The sequence below is a fragment of the Mastigoproctus giganteus genome, chromosome 7, assembly GCF_048544385.1.
Source record: "Mastigoproctus giganteus isolate SK-2022 chromosome 7, ASM4854438v1, whole genome shotgun sequence".
NCBI classification, from domain to species: domain Eukaryota; kingdom Metazoa; phylum Arthropoda; class Arachnida; order Uropygi; family Thelyphonidae; genus Mastigoproctus; species Mastigoproctus giganteus.
In genome coordinates this window covers 164,380,854-164,404,798 of record NC_143581.1, presented here as the reverse complement: position 1 = coordinate 164,404,798, position 23,945 = coordinate 164,380,854, and the positions used below count along the sequence as shown (strand labels likewise).

At 37.9% G+C, this 23,945-nt stretch overlaps 1 protein-coding gene across 3 annotated transcripts in view; it reads right to left on the bottom strand.

Moving 5' to 3' along the window:
* Positions 1-23,945, bottom strand: part of LOC150083311 (protein FAM193A-like) — a 359,376-nt gene that overhangs the window by 51,330 nt on the left and 284,101 nt on the right. For all 3 annotated transcript variants that reach the window (XM_090377966.1, XM_090377967.1, XM_090377969.1), the window contains exon 18: positions 17,072-17,400. In XM_090377966.1, coding sequence (XP_090234092.1) covers positions 17,072-17,400 — 329 coding nt within the window. The remainder of the gene's footprint in view (positions 1-17,071; positions 17,401-23,945) is intronic.

Sequence of the window (23,945 nt, the reverse complement as noted above, 5' to 3'; positions counted from 1 at the left end):
ATGAGGCATATGGCAGAGAAGAAAAATGCATGGGATACTTACAAATTAACACATGACACAGAAGCCTATGATAGATACAAGTTGATATGCAACCAAGTTACAAAGGAGGTTAGGCAGGCGAAGGCAGATTACGAGAAATCCTTGGCAAGGGATGCAAAGAAAAACAGCAAAGAGTTCTTTACTTATGTAAACTCTAGAAGGAAGGGGATGAATCAGATTGGTCCACTTGATATTGATGGGTCAACTGTTGATGATCCTGCTCAGGTAGCTAACAAACTAAATGAATATTTTGCATCGACATTCACACATGAGGAGTTATTCAGCAAGGGGAATGCCAGAGGTGTATTCAACTCTAGCAGTAAGCTACAGAATCTTGAAATAACTGGGAGTAAAGTGGAGGAGAAACTGTTGAAGATAAACACAAGAAAGGCACCCGGGGTGGATGGGATCTATCCAGTTATATTAAAGGAGGCAGCAAAGGAAGTAAGCAAACCCTTAGCCATAATTAAGAGAGCTTCCTTGGACTCAGGGGAGGTACCCATAGACTGGAAATGTGACCCCAATTCACAAAGGAGGATCAAAGGCTGACACAAGTAATTATAGACCTGTGAGCTTAACTTCTGTTCCTGGAAAATTAATGGAGGCACTGGTTAAAGAAGCACTGCAGGATCATTTAGACAAGACTTCAGTTATAGCTCAGACACAGCATGGTTTTGTTAAGGGGAAGTCTTGCCTGACCAACTTGATTGGATACTATGATGCAGTCACAAAAGAACTGGATGCAGGGAATAACTTTGATATTATATACTTGGATCTTAGAAAGGCTTTTGATACTGTTGCACATGGAAGACTGCTACACAAATTGGAGCAGTGTGACATTGGAGGCAAATTGCTGCTATGGATAAAGGGGTGGTTGAGGGGGAGAAGACAGAGAGTGGTAATCAATGGACACTGCTCATCGTGGACTAATGTTATTAGTGGGGTCCCTCAGGGCTCAGTGTCGGGTCCATTATTGTTTTCTGTATTTATAAATGATATTGATGATGGTATATCAAGCTTAATGTCCAAGTTTGCAGATGATACAAAGGTTGGCAGGGTTGTCAAGGACACTACTGACACTATGCTGCTGCAACAGGATCTGGAAAGGTTGAGCAGATGGGCTGAGAGGTGGCAAATGAAGTTTAACATTGACAAATGTAAAGTACTACACATGGGAAACAGCAACCCCAGAGCAACGTATCAACTCTGTGGTACTACACTGACAGTGGTAGAGAATGAAAGGGACTTGGGGGTGGTTGTGCAGGCAGATATGAAGTTCTCTGAGCAGTGCAGACGGGCTGCAAGAGTAGCTCATGGAGTATTGTCAATGATATACAGGAATTTTTCCAGCAGGGATAAGGAGGTGATTATTCCATTGTATAAGGCAATGGTCAGGCCACACCTAGAGTACTGTATACAGGTCTGGAGGCCTCATTTCAAGAAGGATGTAGAGCTGCTGGAACGAGTACAGAGAAGGGCAACAAGATTAGTGAATGGAACAAAGGGGTGCTCTTACGAAGAAAGGCTTAAGTTTTGAAATTACAGTGTCTGGAGACTAGGCACCAGCGAGGTGATCTGATAGAGGTGTATAAAACCTTGAATGGTTTAAGCATGCTCAATGCTGATGGGATTCTTCCTCTAGCTCAGAAAAATCACCTGAGAGGGCATAAATTCAAATTGAGGAAAGACAGAGGTAGGATAGACGTGCGGAAATTTGCTTTTAGCCAGCGGGTGGTTGGTTGGTGGAACAGACTTCCATCCCTTGTGGTGGAGGTTGATAGCCTAAATAAGTTTAAGGCTCAGCTGGACAGGTATTTTGAACGAACAGAGGGGTGAAGTGGAAGTGGGTTTTTTTTTTTTTTTTTTTTGGCTGATGCTGCATAAGCTTGCTTTCTTGCATCAAATGCCTCTACTAATGCTAATGCTAATAGAAGGAAGGCTGGAAAGCAGAAGAATTTCTAGTTAGCAGAGTTATACTCTCTCTCTCTCTCTCGAACAATGCCATTCTCCTATCCACTGTTATCATCAAAACAGTAATGATGCTACAGCTATTCTCAGAACCTACAAAAAAGAACAAAGAATGAAGAAAATAAGTGTTGCCTGCTCAATTTAGTTCTGGATACATAACTGATAAAAAAAAAAAAGCCTCAAAAAACACAAGTAGAACTGCTGCTGAGATCCGTCAACCTGTAAACAAATTATCCTCAACCTTGCCCTCAAAGGAATGCAGTGCAAGAGGTTGTCTAGCATTTACAAATAACCAAGACATTTGTACTCAAAACAATTACCAAGATCCTGAAGTAGATCCTTATAACTTCAAAACAGTCAGAGTTGTTGCAAAGATTTATCTGAATTTTGCATACCTGAGAATTGCTCAATTTGAACATAATCAACAATGGCTATACTTAGTATAGCAAAAGATATGTTGTGGAAAAAAAAACCAGAAATGTAATTTAAAAAATCATTTTAATTACTTATTTCAGTAATATATATAAAATGTAAATGTGGAGTGGCTAGAGAGAGTACAGAGAAGGGCAACAAGGTTGGTGAGGAGAACAAAGGGGTGCTCTTACCAAGAAAGGCTGTTCTGCAAAATTGCAGCATCTGCAGACTAAGCATCTGTGAGGTGATCTGGTTGAAGTGTATAAGGCCTTGAATGGTTTGAGAAGGCCCAATGCTGATGGGATTCTTCCTCTTGCTCAGATTACGAACCTGAGGGGACAAATTCAAATTGAGGAAAGACAGTTGTAAAATAAATGTGCGGAAAGCTTGCCTTTAACCAGCGGGTAGTTGATTGTAGGAACAGACTTCCATCTGTTGTTCTGGAAGTTGATAGCTTAAATAAATTCAAAGAAGAACTGGACAAACTTTTGGAGCAAATGGATGGGTGAAATGGGAAGTGCATTTTTCTTTTTGGCTGATGCTGTATAAGCTTTCTGTCTTGCATCATGTGCCTCTACTAATGATAACTCAGTTATTGATGATTTGTGAGTTGCAACTTAATGAAACAGAAAGCAGACAATCTTGTCATTACAAAATTAATATTATTATTAATTTGATTGTTATTGGTGATTGTGTCTTGCATTTCATCTTTCACCAAATGTACTACAGATTTTTTATGTTCTGGATAAGCCCAGTTTTATCTTCACTGTGCTGCTGCTAATATGCAGAGCTGCATTGTGTGGGCTGAAGAAAATCCACAAGCAATAACCAACAAACCATTACTGGTAACATTACCATTCAGTTTTGCATCAACTTTCATAACTAGAGCATTTTCTAAAGGGTAGATGGCCTCCATGTATACATCAGAAAGTTACCTCGCTATTATAGGACATTTTAGTGGAAGAAACAATGAAAGTAAGCTTTACTGAAATCTAAACATATATGTCAAAATTATTCTTTACAAAGCTGGAGGGGGTAAAGAATAATTATGGCATCACTTACTTATATAGTTGATTCCGATTATTTAGGACCATCGGAACTACTGCATTTTGGCCCGATTAAGCGGCTGCCCAAGTTATGCGAAGTTTCCCGTAAATAGTTAAAAATACAATGGACCCTCCATTTATGATTGATTTTCTGTACAATCAAATCACATTACGATGGACTCACCATAGTAAAGTACCGTTCACTATATGATATGTAGTAAGTGCCAGTCATCGTGATCACATTTGTGAATTGAATTTTAATTCTATTAAACAGCAATTCTAATTAGAAAAAATAGGAGAAATATTATCCACAGGCTATAAAAGTAAAGATATATCAAGCACAAATTTACATTTTATTACCTTACCAATTAAAAAATTAAATGATACGTGAAAATCGGAAGAATATTTTCCACAGGTTAGCAAAATAAAATTAAATTTATGCTTACATGCATAGCTTTATTAATATGTACATACTAACTAGTTGATATTTTTGTTCACTAACATTTGTGGGTGGTGGTTAAAATTTAAAACAGTAAAAAAGATAAGCAATCAATAACAAACAACACGGCACACACACAAATCGTAAGTAACACGATACTCGTAAGTGAGAATGGAGTAACAAGTTACGAAGTTTAAAAATAGGAATGAAGAGAAGATTCTGAAAATTTGTTTTTTATATGATTGAAAATTTCATGGGAGGGGAAACGTATAAGTCAATGGTCAGGCCACGCCTTGAGTACTGCGTACAGGTCTGGAGGCCTCATTTTAGGAAGGATGTAGATTTACTTGAGCGTGTACAGAGAAGGGCAACAAGACTGGTGAGGGGAATGAAGGGATCCTCTTACCAAGAGAGGCTTAAGTTCTGCAAATTGCAGTGGCTGGAGACTAGGCACCTGCGTGGTGATCTGATTGAGGTATATAAGGCCTTGAATGGGTTGAGCACGCTGAATTCTGAAGGGATCCTTCCACTTGTTCAGATTACGAACCTAAGGGGGCATAAATTCAAATTAAGAAAAGACAGATGTAGAATAGATGTGCGGAAATTTGCCTTTAGCCAGCGGGTGGTTAATTGCTAGAACAAACTTCCATCTGTCATTGTGGAAGTTGATAGGTTGAATAAATTTAAGGAGGAACTGGACAGGCATTTGGAGGGAATGGTGTGATTTTTTTTTGGCTGATGCTGCATAAGCTCATACACTTGCTTTCTTGCATCACATGCCACTACTACTACTACTACATTTCACAATAAAGTGAAAACCCACAGAATTCCAACAATCGGTATTATCGCAAATTCAATACGGTCGAGTTTACTATCTGTTTACAATAGATTGCACTAACAGAAAAGCCCAATAAACAGGGGACTGCTAATTGTTTTTGTTTTATAGTTGTGACCTCCAGAAATCCAACCGAACCACATGGTATGGTCGGAGACAATCGTAGAGTAATCTTTGAGTGCTGCAGTCTCCTACCCCAATTAAACAGCATGTTGTCCCAATTAAACAAAGTAAACCCTGGCTATTTTCTTGATTGGGTTCTGTTCTTTAAGATTTGTCCCAAATAAACGGCTGTCCTGATTAACTGGTGTCCCAAATAAACGGCTGTCCTGATTAACTGGTGTCCCAAATAACTGGAATCCACTGTATTTCAGTTAAGCTTTTTGATATTGTTCCACATGAACAATTATTGTAGAAATTGGAGCAGTGTGGCATTAAGAATGAGTCAATACCATGGATAAAGGGATGATTAAGTGGTAGGATGCACAGTACTTATATATGAGCACTGCTCTTCACATAATAACGCTGAGTAGGGTACTAACAGTGATTGATGTTTGGCTCTTACTTTTTTTTTTTTTTAATTTATCAATATCAATGCAGGTATTTCAAGTTTAATGTCTAAGTTTGCTGATGATAGAAATGTGGGCAGGATAGTCTGTGAAATTAATCAGGTTATGCTACTTTAAGAAGACCTAGGTAAATTAGACAGATCTGTGAGATAAATACACAGTCTGACAGGAAGTTCTCCAAGTATAACCTGCTAGGACAGCTCATGTTCTTCTGCCAATAATATATAGGAACTTTAAAAGGTGTGGCAAAGAGATGATTACCTCACTACATAAATAAATGGTTAGGTCACATTTTGAATACTGAATACAGGTATGGAAATTTCATTTTAGGAAGGACAGATCTGCTGGAAAAGATGCAAAGAAGAGCAACAGAATTACCCGGGCTACAGAAGGTTATTCTTACTGAGAAAGACCACTATCCTGTAATATGAAGCATCTGAAAATTAATGTGGTGACCTAATTTAAGTGTATAATCCTATCATAGATTATACACTTAAATTATGTATAATCTGTGAGTGTCCCAGAGATGAGTAGGCTTCCGTTAATCAGTTTCCAACAGAGATGGGATGGTAGAGTGTCTCCTCATGAAATTTTGAAGTTATGTAAAAAATGAAAGCTTTGTACATAAATACTTTTAAAGCATTAATATCTTATTTTGACTTAATGGCCTAACATTAAAATAAAATTATCAAAAAATGTTCTTGTTTATACGCTGGCATGACCAAGCACATTTGTGTGAAACTAGAGTAGTAGTGCAGGCTTTTTTTTTATGAAAACCCCAAACACGAGAGGTATCAGAACCTATAATACTGTGCATGGTTGGAGGTGGAGAAGATGAAAGATGATATTTGTTTACATTAGACGAACTTTTGTAGACTGTAAATTTCAGGAAATACGTATGAAGGAAGGTTGTTCCAGGAAACGGCACTTGAATGAATAAACAAAGAAGATGAAAAGTTGATTCTGTGAGTTTGAAGTTGGACAGTAAATGGATGTTGGCTGGTGGTAGCACTTGTTCGGATTGTTTTGAAAGAGAAAGCGGTAATTATAGAAGCCAATTCAGAAGAACAGTGCCCATGGAAGTATCTGTAGAAAAGGCATACAGCAGAAACAGTAAGTCTATGAGACAGAGAGTGGAGAATCTGTTAGAGATGGGTCATTAATTAACCTAACTGCCCTCTTCTGAACGGAATCTAGAAGCCTGAGGGAGGTTTTGGGGGCACCGCCCTAGATGTGGGAACAATATTCCATGGTAGAAAGGATTTGTGATTTGTACAGAGTGAACAGCTTCCTCTGAAAATCAAGTTTTCAGAGGAAGCAATATTTGTAATGTGCTTGTGCCAAGAGAGATTAGAAGTCAGGGTAATCCCCAAAAGAGATATATCATCTTGCCTAGAAATCAGACTGTCACCAAAGATAAGCATAGGAGCAGAAGAATCCTTTTTGCGAGATATAAGACACAACTGAGTTTTAGAAGGATTGAAATCAACTAAGTTGTCTTTGCTCCACTGGAGAATTACCTGGAGATCGGCATTTAAGGAATTGATAGCAGATATTCAAAAAGTTGAAGCTGATTGAGCAGAGCAAGGTTTCTCAAACTGGAAAATGGAATGCAATGTGCTATCATCAGCAAAACTATGGATAGGATTTCCGGTCAATGGAAAGTCATTAATATGCAAGAGGAAAAGAGTGGGGGAAAGAAATGAACCTTGGAGAACACCAGCATTAGTGCAGAAGTTAGAAGACAGAGAGCCATCTACCATCACCCTCAGTGAGCAGTCGGAGAAAAATTGGATAACCAATTACAAAAAACAGTTGGCAAACCATAAGATGGAAGTTTGTTTAGAAGACCTTTATGCCAAACGCGATCGAAAGCCTTTGAGATGTCAACGGAGAGCAAATGCTTGTGTTTCACTGAACTTTTCCATTGAATTTGTCCATAAATGGGTAACATAAGCCAGAATATAACCAGTGGATCACCATCGACAGAATCCATACTGGCAATCGTTGATTAGATGGGAGGTTTCTAGATAGTTTTAAGAGTTGGCGATTAATTGATTTCTCCATTACTTTAGAAAGAGTAGAAGTAATTACAATGGGATGATAATTGGATGGGAGGCATTTGTCACTCTTTTTAGGAACTGGCTGGATATGAGAAAATTTCTAATCAGAAGGAAAAACACCATTGGAATAAGAAAGTGAAAAAAGTTGGCAAAGAACAGGAGTAAGAACAAAAGAAATCTTGCAGGTCATCTCATTTTGCATTCTTGTAATGCCAAACAACACAAGATAGGGAATAGCCATGAGATAAAGGCTCCATTGGAGAAGAGACAATCACCAAGTTGTGATCTGAGGTGCCTAAAGGACCACTCACTTCGACCATGTATTTAGAAGGGTTGTTTGTGAGAAAAAGATCAAGCATGTTGGCTGTAGGTTAGGATTGTCCGGTATTCTGGCAAGTAAATGAACAATCTGTGCACAGTCATTAGTAATTGCAAAAGTCTCAGCGTCTCAACCAGCTGGGTCTATGTGACTAGAAAACAGAAGCCAGCTAGAGGTGTGAACATTAAAATCACCAAAGAAAATTACCTAAGTGTTAGTAAAGTTGGACCGGAGAAAGTCCAGTTGCAAAGAGAGGAAGTCAAAGAGTTCCAAGTGATTAGTGGAAATGGAAGAGACACCAGATGAATTTGACAGAATGAGGTAGAGAGATTTTAAGCCAGAGAAGATCGAAAAGAGGAGATTCCAAATGACCAAGTCTCTAACAGGGAATACAGTAAACCCCCGCTATTCGCGGGGGTTACGTTCCTGAGAAATGCCGCAAATACCGAAAACGCGAATACTGAGTTATGGCTCCCATAGTAATAAAGGGGTTCCGTTCCAAAGTATGAAATATATAAGAAAAACTAGTCTAAAATTTTGTCTATGTATGTATTATATGTACCTTCATAATATGACTATGTACATAGACAGTACATAGTGAAATGCAAGCATATGGCATCGAAATGAAAATAAAAAACAATTTAATATTAAATGTAATATTTATTAGAAATTTCAAACAAATCTTTCAAACCAGCGTCTTTGCTAGCTAAAAAACCTATCCCGCCAGTGCTATCACCAGTTTCGCTAAAGCGTTGATAAGGAGTTTTGCGTTTTCACGAATGATGAGTGAATTTAACGGAATTTTATTTTGAGTTCGGTCTTCTATCCACAGATTTAAAGCTTTTTCCATTTTTTCTAATTTAACATCACGAGTTATAGAGCAAATTTTTGAAGCAATTAGCGGGTTTTCACGGACACTACGGCGGATTTTTTCTTCCGATTTTTTGATTGATCGTACCGTTGACTCATTGATTTTATAATGTTTTGCCAATGAGGAGACACTTTCACCATTAGAAATTTTATCTAATAACTCAATTTTATTCGCTAATGTCATCACCTTTTTTGATATTTTCACATTTCTCTTGTTATTCGTAGTCATATTTTTGTAGGGGTTAGAAAGAACTTGTCCACAATAAAGTCACTTTCTTCCGTTAACACACTCGAAAAAGTCTGTTTTACACTGCAAAACGGTAGATTTATCACTTTTTTAAGCATATCAATTTATAAATTGATAAATTTATTCAATTTATAAGCATATAAATTAAAAGCAAACGACGAAACCTTCCATAACAAGCGCATAACACATATTGAACAAGGATTAGCGAGAAACATTCACGCTCGCGATTTTGTCACCCCTCTCCCCCCACCCACTGAGCTCTGTTTTGACCGGGAAAGATAATTTTAGCCACGCCCATGTTTTTTTATGGCGGAAAATATTCACGGCGCTTTAAAATTCACATTTTTTAGGTTTCATTTTATATTAAATCGGCGATCGCGAATACGCGAAACCGCGAATACAGATACCGCGAATAGCGGGGGTTTGCTGTATTGGAACAGACATATGCATAAGTATCACCTTTGAGGCAAAACGAATCATACAGCAAATAATTTGGGCAACTCAGATGAGCAGTAGTTGAATCAACCAATAACTGAGATTCTGTCAGAAAAAGTACATGGGATTTGGCAGACTGTAAGTGGAAATGGACAGCATTGAGATTAGAACTGAGACCACGTATATTTGCAAAATGAACTAGGAAGTGTTTGGAAGGTTGAGATCTTTTAGCAGGTAAGTTTGCTCTCTGAGTTTGACAATTTGTGGTATATTCAATAGTAAGAAAAGGTTGGGGGGGGGGGGGGCGACATGCTGTATGAAGTAATGAAATTTTTGGATATGACACACACACACACACACACACACACACACACACACGGTAAGAATATACCTAGTTCCTTGACATAACGTGGCCTCGACAATGCCCCCCACATACACACTACTCGGACTCCCTCCAGTCACTATCTTGGCAGAGTAGAGGTAACAAGATTATACACTAGCCTATCCGGAAGCCTCCTAGAGAGTTACCAATAGGTTCGGTATGGTATACTAACTAGCGGCTGGCCTGCGAACATCGGTTTAGAGCTGTACCCTCGAAATGTACGGAAGTTTGGATCTCACCATGGTATTAATCATAACCTCAAAAGACATCAATCATACTGCAAGGTGGAAGAGGTGGGGGAGGGTTGACCGGAACTTAGCTCTGGAGACAAAACATGGATTCCACCACTTCCTGCCTCCAATAAGAAAATTGGGGTATTGCACCAGTTGATGAGAGTCATTTACCACCTACTTGAAGAGCATTTTGAAATTAGTTTCTTAATCAACATTGATATGGCAATTATTTTAACTGATCAGGAAAAAAATAAACAATTATGTGAAGACTGTTCATTTGTGAAAACAGTATGCCGTTTATCTTATGGATCTTTATTCACAGGCATGATGGTCATAAACTGGAGAATGAACTGGTAATTTTATCATATTTTGTGCATTTCTGATTTGTGTTGATTTGGTATGCTGATAATAATTAATAATGAATAACTGTTACCTTCTGGAAATCTGAAGCCATTAATTACCATTATTGAGTAATAATGGTTGGGTAACTGTACCCAAAATGAAAGAAGTAAATTTTTTGGAAAAGCATGAGCCTTTTTAAAATCCAGATTTGCATTTTATGTTAAAATACAGCCATAAAACTGTTTACCAGTACAGTATGATTTCAAACATTGGCTTACCTAGGATTTTTCTCTTTGTATATTTATGCATAGATTGTTTGTTATGCGTCAACTGATTATGATTGCTTTGAGAAAGATACCCTTGCAGACTTTGCTCTTAGAAATGTTGAATCAAAGGTTTGTTTATACCAATGGCATTTGCTGTTCATACTTGACTGTCAAGAGTGTTTCCAAAACTTTGCCAGAAAGAGATCCCGATTCAGTTTCTTTGTTTTTAAATTTACTTGTTATTTTTTCACCTGACTGAATATCCTTTCACTATGAGGTTATGAAAAATAACATTATCCCAAGCAAGACTGGTATAATGTTATATTTCATGTTTCCTTGTGAGAAGTTCCCTAACGAAGGACCACTGGACATCAGTCTTTCATAATAGCATCTAATAGCTTCTCATACTGAAACAGACAGAACTGATGTTACAAAACTTCTATTCCTATATCTATTTCTTTATCTTTAATGACATGGTTGTCAAATGAACTAATGAGACTCGTAACAGAGAAGAAAAATGCATGGGATGCATATAAATTATCAAGCGACTCAGAAGCATATGGCAGATATAAGTTAATCTGTAATCAGGTCACAAAGGAGGTTCGGCAGGCGAAGGCAGATTACGAGAAATCCTTGGCAAAAGATGCTAAGAAAAACAGCAAGGATTTCTTTACTTATATAAACTCTAAAAGGAAGGGGATGAATCTGATCAGTCCACTTGACATCGATGGTTCGACTGTTGATGATCCTGCTCAGATAGCAAACAAACTGAATGAGTATTTTGCATCTACATTCACACGTGAGGAATTATTAAGGTTTGAAAATGGCAGAAGGTTATCAAATTGTAGCAAGATACTTAATGATTTTGTAATAACCGAGAGCAAAGTGGAAGAGAAATTGTTGAAGTTAAACGTAAGAAAAGCACCTGGGGTGGATGGGATCTATCCAGTTATATTAAAGGAGGCGGCAAAGCAACTAAGCAAACCCTTAGCCATAATTATGAGAGCATCCTTGGACTCAGGGGAGGTTCCCACAGACTGGAGATGTGCAAATGTATCCCCAATTCACAAAGGGGGATCGAAGGATGACACGAATAATTACAGACCAGTTAGTTTAACTTCTGTTCCGGGTAAAATAATGGAGTCGCTGGTTAAGGATGCATTGCAGGATCATCTAGACAAGACTGCAGCAATAATTCAGACACAGCACGGGTTTGTTAAGGGAAAGTCTTGTCTGACAAATTTGATAGGATATTATGATGTGGTTACAAAGGAACTGGATGCGAAAAATAATTTTGATATCATATATTTGGATTTCAGGAAAGCTTTTGACACTGTTGCGCATGGAAGACTATTGTACAAATTGGAGCAGAATGGTATTAAGGGTAAGTTGCTACAATGGATAAAAGGATGGTTAAGTGCTAGAAGACAGAGGGTGGTAATCAATGGGTGCTGCTCTTCTTGGACTAATGTTATTAGTGGAGTCCCACAGGGTTCGGTGTTAGGTCCACTGTTGTTTTGTATATTTATCAATGATATTGATGAAGGTATATCAGGCTTAATGTCGAAGTTTGCAGATGATACAAAGGTTGGCAGGGTTGTTAATGACAGTAATGGCAGTGTGCTACTGCAACAGGATCTAGATAATTTGGGCAGATGGGCTAAGAAGTGGCAACTGAAGTTTAACCTTGACAAATGCAAAGTACTACATATGGGTAGAAGTAACCCCAGAGAAACGTACCAACTGTGTGGTACTACACTTAAGGTGGTAGAAAATGAAAAAGACCTGGGAGTAATTGTGCAGGCAGATATGAAGTTTTCTGAGCAATGCAGACAGGCTGCCAGGGCAGGTCATGGGGTTTTGTCAATGATATATAAGAATTTTGCTAGCAGGGAAAAGGAGGTGATTATCCCTCTGTATAAGGCAATGGTCAGGCCACGGCTTGAGTACTGCGTACAGGTCTGGAGGCCTCATTTTAGGAAGGATGTAGATTTACTTGAGCGTGTACAGAGAAGGGCAACAAGATTGGTGAGGGGAATGAAGGGATTCTCTTACCAAGAGAGGCTTAAGTTCTGCAAATTGCAGTGGCTGGAGACTAGGCACCTGCGCGGTGATCTGATTGAGGTATATAAGGCCTTGAATGGGTTGAGCACGCTGAATTCTGATGGGATCCTTCCACTTGTTCAGATTATGAACCTAAGGGGGCATAAATTCAAATTAAGAAAAGACAGATGTAGAATAGATGTGCGGAAATTTGCCTTTAGCCAGCGGGTGGTTAATTGCTGGAACAAACTTCCATCTGTCGTTGTGGAAGTTGATAGGTTGAATAAATTTAAGGAGGAACTGGACAGGCATTTGGAGGGAATGGTGTGATTTTTTTTTTTTTTTTTTGGCTGATGCTGCATAAGCTCATACATTTGCTTTCTTGCATCACATGCCACTACTACTACTACATTAGTACTGACAAGTAGTACTTTGTTTTACTTTGGCATTTATAAGAGCATTATTTTTCAATGGGAACTCATGCGCCATGTGGTCACGTCCATCAATAAAATACTTCCTCAGTGAACAAAACAGAATCTTCTCTTGTTTTAGATTCTTCATAATAAGTCAGAATCCTCCTTCTGATTTAATCTAGTTTGGTAATTTACTTCTAAAATGGAAGTGAAAGATTTAACAATTGTTGGTATTAACAAATTTAAAATCACATTTTTCAACATATCTAAGAGTAATGACATCATCAAATGGTGCAAGGTACAATGGATTGAAGAGCTATATTCAAATTTTCACACAGTGGTATGACATTTATAAGAAATGAGCAAATTGTTTTTATTTGTTCCAGAAGAGGGGAAACATGAGGAGACTTTTCTCCTCATGTTGCATAAGGATAACATGTCTATAGTTATTAGCTTACTTGGCCTGTTTAGGATTGCTTTTACCAGAGGCCTGTGATTCATTCATTTTCTTGAGAAGTTCATTAATTTGTCTTCTTTCAAAACTACTTCTGGACTTTGAATCGGATTTGGAGTCTAGAGTCAGGACCACTCACTAATGATCATATGTTATATTTTTCAATTTGGCAAGTCTGAAAAAGTGGCCACATGGCTGTTCTCACTAGGTCTACCCTCTTCCTTAAATAGACTTATCAGAGGTTGTTACTGTTCTACTGTAGTCTCTTCTAGTGAATCAGTTTAATTTAAGCACTACAAGGTTAAATTAAATTTCAGGTTCCCCCTTTCATTACAGGCTGTTCCCCTTTGCTTATATCCAAAATATAAAAGACTTCTGAAGAGAAATCTTGTGTGTTTAATGCCTCTACCAGAGTGTGAACTAATTTGCTCAATAAAGAAAGTTTAATTGAACCAACTCTGCTATACTGAACCTCAAACATAATAAACACATCAACACATTTTTTTTTGGCTAAGGACATATTTACTAAATATAAGACTGAAATTATTTTCATGCTTCTCTCACTGAAAATTAATTTATATCTCACATTTATTTTTATAACAAATAGGCTCCTTCCTTATTTCACTTTATTTTTCTCCATTTTATCTGACATCTAAAATTATCAAACTACAGTTATGCCTCAAAACTTATGGATGCTTTGGAATGAGTGCAAACCATTCTAAGTCGCAAATCATTCTTTTCCAACATAACTCTATTCCCGGTGAAGGCTAACTATTCAACAATACAGGTAGTTCTCGACTTTACAAGTTAATTCGTACCTAGCACGCGCTCGTAAAGCGAAAACTCGTAAATCGGGAATTTATTTCCCATAGACATAAGGTTAAAAATAGGGGTTACGTTCTCAACAATGAAATTAGTTAGCTAATTAGTTTATTTTTAACAATGATTGATTTATCCCAAGAAATGAAAACGTAGCCTGTAAAATCAAGAAAATTATAATAGAGGAATTATTTATGACTTACAAATGTTAAAGAATGTTTATTCTTCGACATCATCGACTAAATGCATACTCGTTGATCACTCATTATTGGCCAGGCACTCGTTGGTTTGTTGCACAAGGAGTCATCTTCTTCAGAAATGTTTCAAGAGGCCTTTGTTTCCAAGATAATCTTCTCTTTTAATTATAAATTTCACGATTGCATGCATAAGCATTTTTTAACGGCATGCACAAATAGCAACTAACATGATTCGCGTGGAGTAACAAGTTTACGAAGCTTAAAAAAAAAAAAAAAAGGAATGAAGAGAAGATTCTGAAAATTTATTTATGTTTTTTATACGACTGAAGATTTCAGTTAAGGGGAAAACACAATTCACCATAATAACCTAAAAAAACCACACAATTCCAGTTATCGGTATTTTTGCAAATGCAATAACATCGAGTTTTCTACCCGTTTATGATTGCTTGCAGTAACAGAAAAGCCCAATAAACTGGAAAGTGCAAATTGTTTTTATTGTTTTATGGTTTTGACCTCCAGAAAATGTGCTTTAGAAAAATATCACAAAGGCATTTAAAATCGATTCTTATAACAGAACATATGATAATGATGAAAGTGTAGTGCATTTTAATGATTCGAATTGGTAACTAATACAATTTACAAACCACGCTTGTGACCTTAAAAATGACATAAATAGCTTATTTATACAGCGAAAATTTCAACTTCCGAAATCTTGAAACAAATTACCAAAAAACAGTGTTATTGGGTTGACATTACAATGGTGTCTCTGGAGCTGATTAATATCGTGAAGCAGGGTACACTGTATTGTATAGCTAGGCATGTAGTTTGGAATGCGGTATTTATGAATGTTTACCATTCATTTTTTGCAATTAATGTTCATATTTTCGATTTTGTTGATACTTGAGAAAAAAACATGTAAACCCGGGAACTCGTAAAACGAGAACTGCCTGTACTAGGATTAAATATATTTACTGCTGTTTTATTTCTTGGCTTAAAAAAAAAAAAAAAAAAAAAACACAGTTTCCACATATCTGAAGTAAACATACCTTTTGAGAGTTCTCATGAACAGTCCAATTATTTTTTCAGCTAATTACTCATCAAAAAGCTATAAGTGTTCCACCCAAGGTTGAAACAGAGCATGCTTGCAATTCAGCTAATTACTCATCAAAAAGCCCTAAGTGTTCCACCCAAAGTTGAAACAGAGCATGCTTGCAATTCAGCTAATTACTCATCAGAAGCCCTGAACTGTTCCTCCCAAAGTTGAGACAGTGCAATGTTTTGAATTAAAGAGCATAACAGTGGGTTATCTTGAACTAGAATGGAAATCATTTGATGCAGAATTGAAATCATTTGATGCAGAATTGAAATATTAGAGTGGGAATTGTGAGGCCTTGTGTTCCTCCAATATACAAAATTTGCAAAAAAGGGTTGATTGATACCTAACTGGTACTTTCATATAATTACTCTGCAAAAATCATAAAAAATAATGCCTTCAAAAACAACTTGAGTAAAACTAGGTCTTTATTGAAGAAGGAAGATAGTGTCAATTAAGCTTGGACCAAAAAAAAAAAAAAAAAGGAACAAAATTCTTTTTTGAAAGGGACTCAGAAGATCTAGTTTATATACATACGCATATAACAATTTCATGTTACAAATCTTCACTATGACTAAAAAGTATTTTGGACATACATAGTTGCAAAAAAGAACTTTTAATTCAATAACCTAATACCATCTTTTGCTTATATGGTAGGTTTAATCCTCCTGGATCAGTAGATATCAGGTGGAATTGTCCACCATTTCTCTTGCAAAATAGCTATCACAGATAGTTTGGAAGAACACTGTTCTGGAATGAACCAATTGTCCACGAACCAATCCTGTATGACATGAAATGCTGATATTTGTGGAGTGAGTATCCGTAATACAGCCACACTGTAGCTAGCATATAATTGTCCAAAACATTGAAGTACAACATGGATTTCAGTTTCAGGTTCTACCACCAATGGACCAAGTCTGAATCAAAAAAAAAGCACAGTACCATCTGGAAGCAGACAATCTCCAAAATCCTGATGGATGTGTGGTAAGATTTGTCACTCCGTGGCACCACTGTGGCTCAGGAAGGGCACCACTCTAAATGCTGTTTTGCACTGGTGATCATTATACTGGGCTTACATGCAACTCCCTAAGGTTGACTGACATATTGATGGATGTTCACTGTTCCACGATGTTTTCTGCAGACAATGTGTGCTGAGCACAAATTACCCTCCCTATGGCTCATTGAACCTATTCCATAAGTTCATTAGACCAGTCACACCATCTTTTTTGTTGAGGTATCACTTGCAGTCTTCTTTCTTTTAATAAAATTTGCCACAAAAGATTTTGAAAAGTTTAGACAAGACACACTTGCATGCACAGAAAGGTCACTAACGTGGCATTCAAATCACTCCCACATTTAATCTGATCCATAGCCAGACCATATAATTCACATTAATATGTCTGAACCAAGGTGCATGCATGCATGCATGGGGACCTCTAGCACAGTACATAATATTTCTGGAAGGGATGTCCAAATACTTTTGGTCATATAGAATATATAAAACAAGCAGATTCGATGGATAAAAGTTTGTGGAAAACAGCCAAATAATTAATATTATGATGTGATAATATAATTCAAATGTTACCTGAGAAACTGCACTGATTTCTTTGACTATTACTAGAGAAGGAATTTTATTTTTATTCTTATAACTGTTATTACTGAGACTTTTAGTATCAGTGATCATCTCTGTTTGCACTGAGTCAGACACTGACTGTTCCTTTTGTGTAAGAGGAGGGCTTGTTTCCGGGAAAGAGTTCTGCTTTGTTGATAAACTTGTGTGATCTGGAATTTCTTCTTTTTTCCAATTCTTCTCACTAATTTTCTCACTTGCTGTTTCACTTCCACTATTATCACAAATATTTAAAGTTTCAGTGGAATACAGCATACAGTTTGGAACACTGCTGGTATTATTGCCTAAACAGAGAAAGCATTAATTAAACTTTTAGCATGTTAAATCATACATATACAAGTAAATAAATATAAAGAAGAGCCTGATAAATTCAGTGATATTGGGACTTAGTCCTTGCAGGAATTTTTAAACCCAATACTCTAAAGAACTGTTATTAGGTAAATGTATTACCATAAACCGTAGAAAGCTTATGCAACACTGCTTTTGTCACTCCACTGCTATGAAGCAGCAAAGCAATATTGTCACATATCCATCACCTCAATAAACTTACCTGAGAAACAAATAAAAGTAACAAAAAAGCAGAAAAGCAAGCCAAACTATTTCACAGCAACTTCTCAGGAGCCAGAACCCCACAACTGCTAGTGAGTGCCCAGATTCTACATGCTCCGCAGCATCCACACTATCAAAATTATTTTGTATTAAATTCTGTCCAATGTTACAGATAAACATTGAGTGGTTAAACTACACAAAAATTCCCAATTTGAGAAAGATTATCTTGTTGTTTAAAAAAAAATTGGCAATACTGATTATGAAACCTATTCATATCTAAAATAGCATTGGCAAACTTATTTTCAGCCTCATACTGTTTATTTGTACCAGAAATCTGTTCTAATAATGTTTTAATTTGATTTCCCTTAGATAATCTCTTCCTTGTACTTAACAGATTATATAATAAAAATAATAACATAATTTATTATTATTCTTCCTTCTTTAAGATTAATATTAACCTCAAAGAAGGAAAGAAGAACCTGTACACCCTTGCCCACCTGATGTATATGGATGATATCAAGCTCTATGTGGCAACAAAGAAGCAATTCCAGCAGCACCCAGGGTCCTGAGCTGGATATCATCATTCTTCTCTTTCTTGGTGATTCCCTTCTACTTCTCTATCTCTCTCTCGGGGTAATTCAGAATTTTTATTTTTTTGCCCGGTGCAGCATAAGCCCCAGGCTTCTTTGCACCATAAGGCTAATAATAATAACTACTCTGGATCACCGAAGAATTCAGCAATATCAGGATGGATTTGGCCTAGACAAATGCAAGACTCATGGATTGCATCAGACAAAATTAGTCGGCCGAAACCACTAGCTTAGACTGTTAAAGAGATTGAAGCCATGACAGAGGGAGAGACCTACAAATACCTGGGGATGATGCAGGTTCAGAAGTTAGCGCACAATGAAATCGAGGGCTGCCTTACCGAAAAATACCATTAGAGATTCAAAAACCTGCTGAAAGCATAGCTGAATGGGGGAACACAGTTAAAGCCATAAACATATATGCAGCCCCAGTGCTAACATACTCCTTTGGGATCAGAGATTGGACTAACACTGAGCAGGAGGATATCATGAGAAAGACAAGGACAATGTTGACAGAGAGCTGCCAACACCACCCGAAGTCAGCCATGGAGAGACTGACAATAGATCTGAAAGAAAGAGAAAGGGGTCTAATAGACCTCATCGAGCAACAGAAAACAGTGATTGATAACCTGAAGGATTACTTCCAGAAACACAGCAGCATTCTACCAGGCCATAAGGAAAATAGACGAGCAGTATACCCCACTCAATCTAAGCAAGGAGTCTGCTGCCACCCAGACTGCAAAAATGAAGCTAGAAAGATGGGCAAAGACACTACAATGACCTTCATCAAGATCACATAGATAAAATTGCTGCCAATGCATGGCTCACAAGCGGGACACTCTTCCCCAAGATTGAAGGATTCATGCTTGTCATCCGAGACCAGGTAATCAACGCCAGAAACTGTAGAAAATACATCGTCAAGGAGCCCAGAGTGTCAGATGACACGTGTCGACGACGCCACCTGGCCTCTGAATTGATCCAACACATCACTAAATGCAGGATGCAGGATGCAAGGTGACCCAAGTGTACCCAGACTAAGTATACTTGTAGACACGACCAGGTAGCCAGGATAATACATCCGAAGCTAGCAAGGTAATACCAGTTGAAGTTGATCAAAGAAAGTGTACTGTACTACAAGTACGAACCCCAGCCAGTACTAGAGACACCAACCCACAAGCAGCACTGGGACTGCACCAAATTTCTTATCCGTAATAGCGGATAAGACAATACACACAACAGACCAGACATAACCCTTGTGGACAAGAAGGAAAAGGCTACCTGTCTGATTGACATAGTGGTACCAAACACTGGCAACCTCCAGAAACCCATGAGGAAAAAATCAGGAAGTACACGAACCCAAAACAGGAGATGAGATGCAGCATATGCAACAAGTAACGACCATCTCAAACATCATGTCAACCACTGGTATGGTGCCAAAGACCTTACATAACCCTAGCAGCAATAGGTCTCCCAGCGAATACCTACAAGGAACTCCAGAAAGTTGTAATTGTGAACACCTGTAGGATAGTCAGAGAGTTTCTTGACCATCAGTAACACCAGACATAACTTGGTAGCAATACCTGTCAGGAGGTGGAACCCCCAATCAGGGAGAAAATAATATAACAAAAACAATAATAATATTAATAATAAATTCCCTACTACTTTCCCAGTTATTATATATTTCCAATAGTGGAGAGAAAAATTGTAGCATAACATTCCTGTCAATGTTATTCTACAATAAAGCAAAAATTGATTTTTTCTGTGTGACTGTATGTTTGGAGTTAAGGTTATCAAGGCTGAGAAAGTCTTGACATTGTGTTAGTCAACTTGTGCCTTTAGATTGATGGAAAATAAAAAAACATTTCCATGCCTAGAAATTACTCAAACTTTACTGTATCACAAGATTAATGTATGTCAGTCATCATTTTAAAATCAACTGTTCAGAGATTATATTATAAGAAAAAAGTAATTAAAATCAGTAGTTAAATGAAATATAATGCAGAAATCTGAAAATCTAGTTGAAGCTTAATCCCATTATAAACTGAATACAACAGCACTTTTGTCATTGATATAATGATCATTTCCAAGTGGAGCTTCTTCAGAGTGACCCAGACAGACTTCAGGGATGGTCAGAAAAATGGCAGCTATGCTTTAATCCAGCAAAGTATAGGTATTACACCTGGGGAATAGTAACCTCAAAATAACTTATACACTTCGTGGAGTTGAAATAAAGCTGGTAGTGGAGGAAAGGGACTTGGGTGTTATGATACAGTCAGACATGAAGTTCTCCAAGCATTGTAGACAGGATGCAAGGAAGGTCCGTGGCATCCTATCGATGATTTATCGAAAAATTGCTAGTAGAGATAAGGACTTCATAATTCCATTATATAAGGCTATTGTTAGACCACACTTGGATTGGAATACTGTTTTCAAGCATGGAGACTGCACCTAAAGAAAGACATTGTGCTTCTTAAAATGGTCCAAAGACGGGTAACTTGCCTGGTGAGATCGGAAAAAGGGCATCCATATGAGGAAAGACTTCAAATACGTGGGTTGCAGAGCTTGGAAACTAGGCACCTTAGAGGAGACTTGAATGAGGTGTTTAGGGCTTTGAGAGGCATTAGTAAAATGAACGAGGATAAAATTTTCACATTTATAATTGATTCTAGAACTAGGGTCATAATTTCAAGTTACTTGGGGAGATGTTTAGCATTAGCATTAGTAGAGGCATTTGATGCAAGAAAGCAAGCTTATGCAGCATCAGCCAAAAAAATTAAAGTAAAATAAATAAATAAAAAATAACCACTTCCACTTCACCCCTCTGTTCGTTCGAAATACCTGTCCAGCTGAGCCTTAAACTTATTTAGGCTATCAACTTCCACGACAAGGGATGGAAGTCTGTTCCACCTACCAACCACCCGCTGGCTAAAGGCAAATTTCCGCACATCAATCCTACATCTGTCTTTCCTCAATTTGAATTTATGCCCTCTCAGGTGATTATTCTGAGCAAGAGGAAGAATCCCATCAGCACTGAGCATGCTCAAACCATTCAAGGCTTTGTACAACTCTATCAGATCACCTCGCTGCTGCCTAGTCTCCAGACACTGTAATTCGCAAAACTTAAGCCTTTCTTCGTAAGAGCACCCCTTTGTTCCATTCACTAATCTTGTTGCCCTTCTCTGTACTCGTTCCAGCAGCTCTACATCCTTCTTGAAATGAGGTCTCCAGGCTTGTATACAGTACTCTAGGTGTGGCCTGACCATTGCCTTATACAAGGGAATAATCACCTCCTTATCCCTGCTAGAAAAATTCCTATATATCATTGACAATACACCATGAGCTACTCTTCAGCCCATCTGCACTGCTCAGAGAACTTCATATCTGCCTGCACAACCGCCCCCAAGTCCCTTTCATTCTCTACCACTGTCAGTGTAGTACCACAGAGTTGATACGTTGCTGTGGGGTTGCTGTTTCCCATATGTAGTACTTTACATTTGTCAATGTTAAACTTCATTTGCCACCTCTCAGCCTATCTGCTCAACCTTTCCAGATCCTGTTGCAGCAGCATAGTGTCAGTAGTGTCCTTGACAACCCTGCCAACCTTCGTATCGTCTGCAAACTTGGACATTAAGCTTGATATACCATCATCAATATCATTTATAAATACAGAAAACAATAAAGGACCCAATACTGAACCCTGAGGGACTCCACTAATAACATTAGTCCACGATGAGCAGTGTCCATTGATTACCACTCTCTGTCTTCTCCCCCTCAACCACTCCTTTATCCATAGCAGCAATTTGCCTCCAATGCCACACTGCTCCAATTTGTGCAGCAGTCTTCCATGTGCAACAGTATCAAAAGCCTTTCTAAGATCCAAGTATATAATATCAAAGTTATTCCCTGCATCCAGTTCTTTTGTGACTGCATCATAGTATCCAATAAAATTGGTCAGGCAAGACTTCCCCTTAACAAAACCATGCTGTGTCTGAGCTATAACTGAAGTCTTGTCTAGATGATCCTGCAGTGCTTCTTTAACCAGTGCCTCCATTAATTTTCCGGGAACATAAGTTAAACTCACAGGTCTATAATTACTTGTGTCAGCCTTTGATCCTCCTTTGTGAATTGGGGTCACATTTGCACATCTCCAGTCCATGGGTACCTCCCCTGAGTCCAAGGAAGCTCTCATAATTATGGCTAAGGGTTTGCTTACTTCCATTGCTGCCTGCTTTAATATAACTGGATAGATTCCATCCACCCCAGGTGCCTTTCTTGTGTTTATCTTCAACAATTTCTCCTCCACTTTACTCTCAGTTATTACAAGATTCTCTAGCTTACTGCCAGAGTTGAATACACCTCTGGCATTCCCCTCGCTGAATAACTCCTCGTGTGCAAATGTTGATGCAAAATATTCATTTAGTTTGTTAGCTACCTGAGCAGGATCATCAACAGTTGAACCATCGATATCAAGTGGACCAATCTGATTCATCCCCTTCCTTCTAGAGTTTACATAAGTAAAGAACTCTTTGCTGTTTTTCTTCGCATCCTTTGCCAAGGATTTCTCGTAATCTGCCTTCGCCTGCCTAACCTCCTTTGTAACTTGGTTACAGATCAACTTGTATCTATCATAGGCTTCTGTGTCACGTGTTAATTTGTATGTATCCCATGCATTTTACTTCTCTGCCATATGCCTCATTAGTTCATCTGACATCCATTTAGGCCTAAACCTTGAACAATATTTCTTAGTTGGTATGTAAAGCCTAGTAGCTTCCAAGATAAGTTCTTTGAATGCTTCCCATTTTGAATTTGCTGTTGGTAACATCATCAGTTGATCCCACTGTATAGAATTTAAATACTGTCTCAGTCCACCGTAGTCGCCTTTATGAAAGCAATACCCCTTCCCTTTACCCCTAATGGTAGTTACCTCTTTGAGTAAACCCCACTTCAGAACACTGTGATCACTGCCACCTTGTGGTTCCTGCAATCCAGTTTAGACTGGATTGCAGGAAGTTTGGTGCAGTGTAAGCCATAGGCTTCCTTGCACCATGTGGCCATTGCTAATACTAATATCATGTTTCAATATCAATTTTCAGACAAGTACACAAAAATTTTATTTATTATATAATATCGGTGTAGATATATCATAGTTAACCGATAAAATTATACTACGTATGTAGTGTCAAGACATCATTTTAATTATATCTCATATTGTGGCTACCTTTACAATGAGATACCAGGTATTGCACCACTTCGAATAAGTAATGCTTCTCTAGTTACTTATTCTCAGTGGGCACCACCACCACCCAGACGGTACTGTTTCAAGGCTTATCGGCCTAACATCAGCGGGCAGGTACCCTGGTAATGCAAACATGCCATCAGTTTAATTTTATGTGTTAACTATGGTGTATCTACACTGATATTATATAGTTAATTTAAACCCATATGGAATTATGCCTTGTGCATTTAGCCTTTAAATACAGTATCATTCTGTTAACCATTTAGCATCTCTCATATTGTGGAATTAACTTTGCAACTGTGATGGCATGTTTGCATTACCAGCGAACCTGCCCACCCACCAATGATAGGCCAATAAGCATTGAAAAGGTGCCGTCTGGGTGGTGGTGTCCACTGAGAATAAGTAACAGTAGTCTTCTCTACTAGAAGAGCATTACTTATTCGAAGTAGTGCAATAC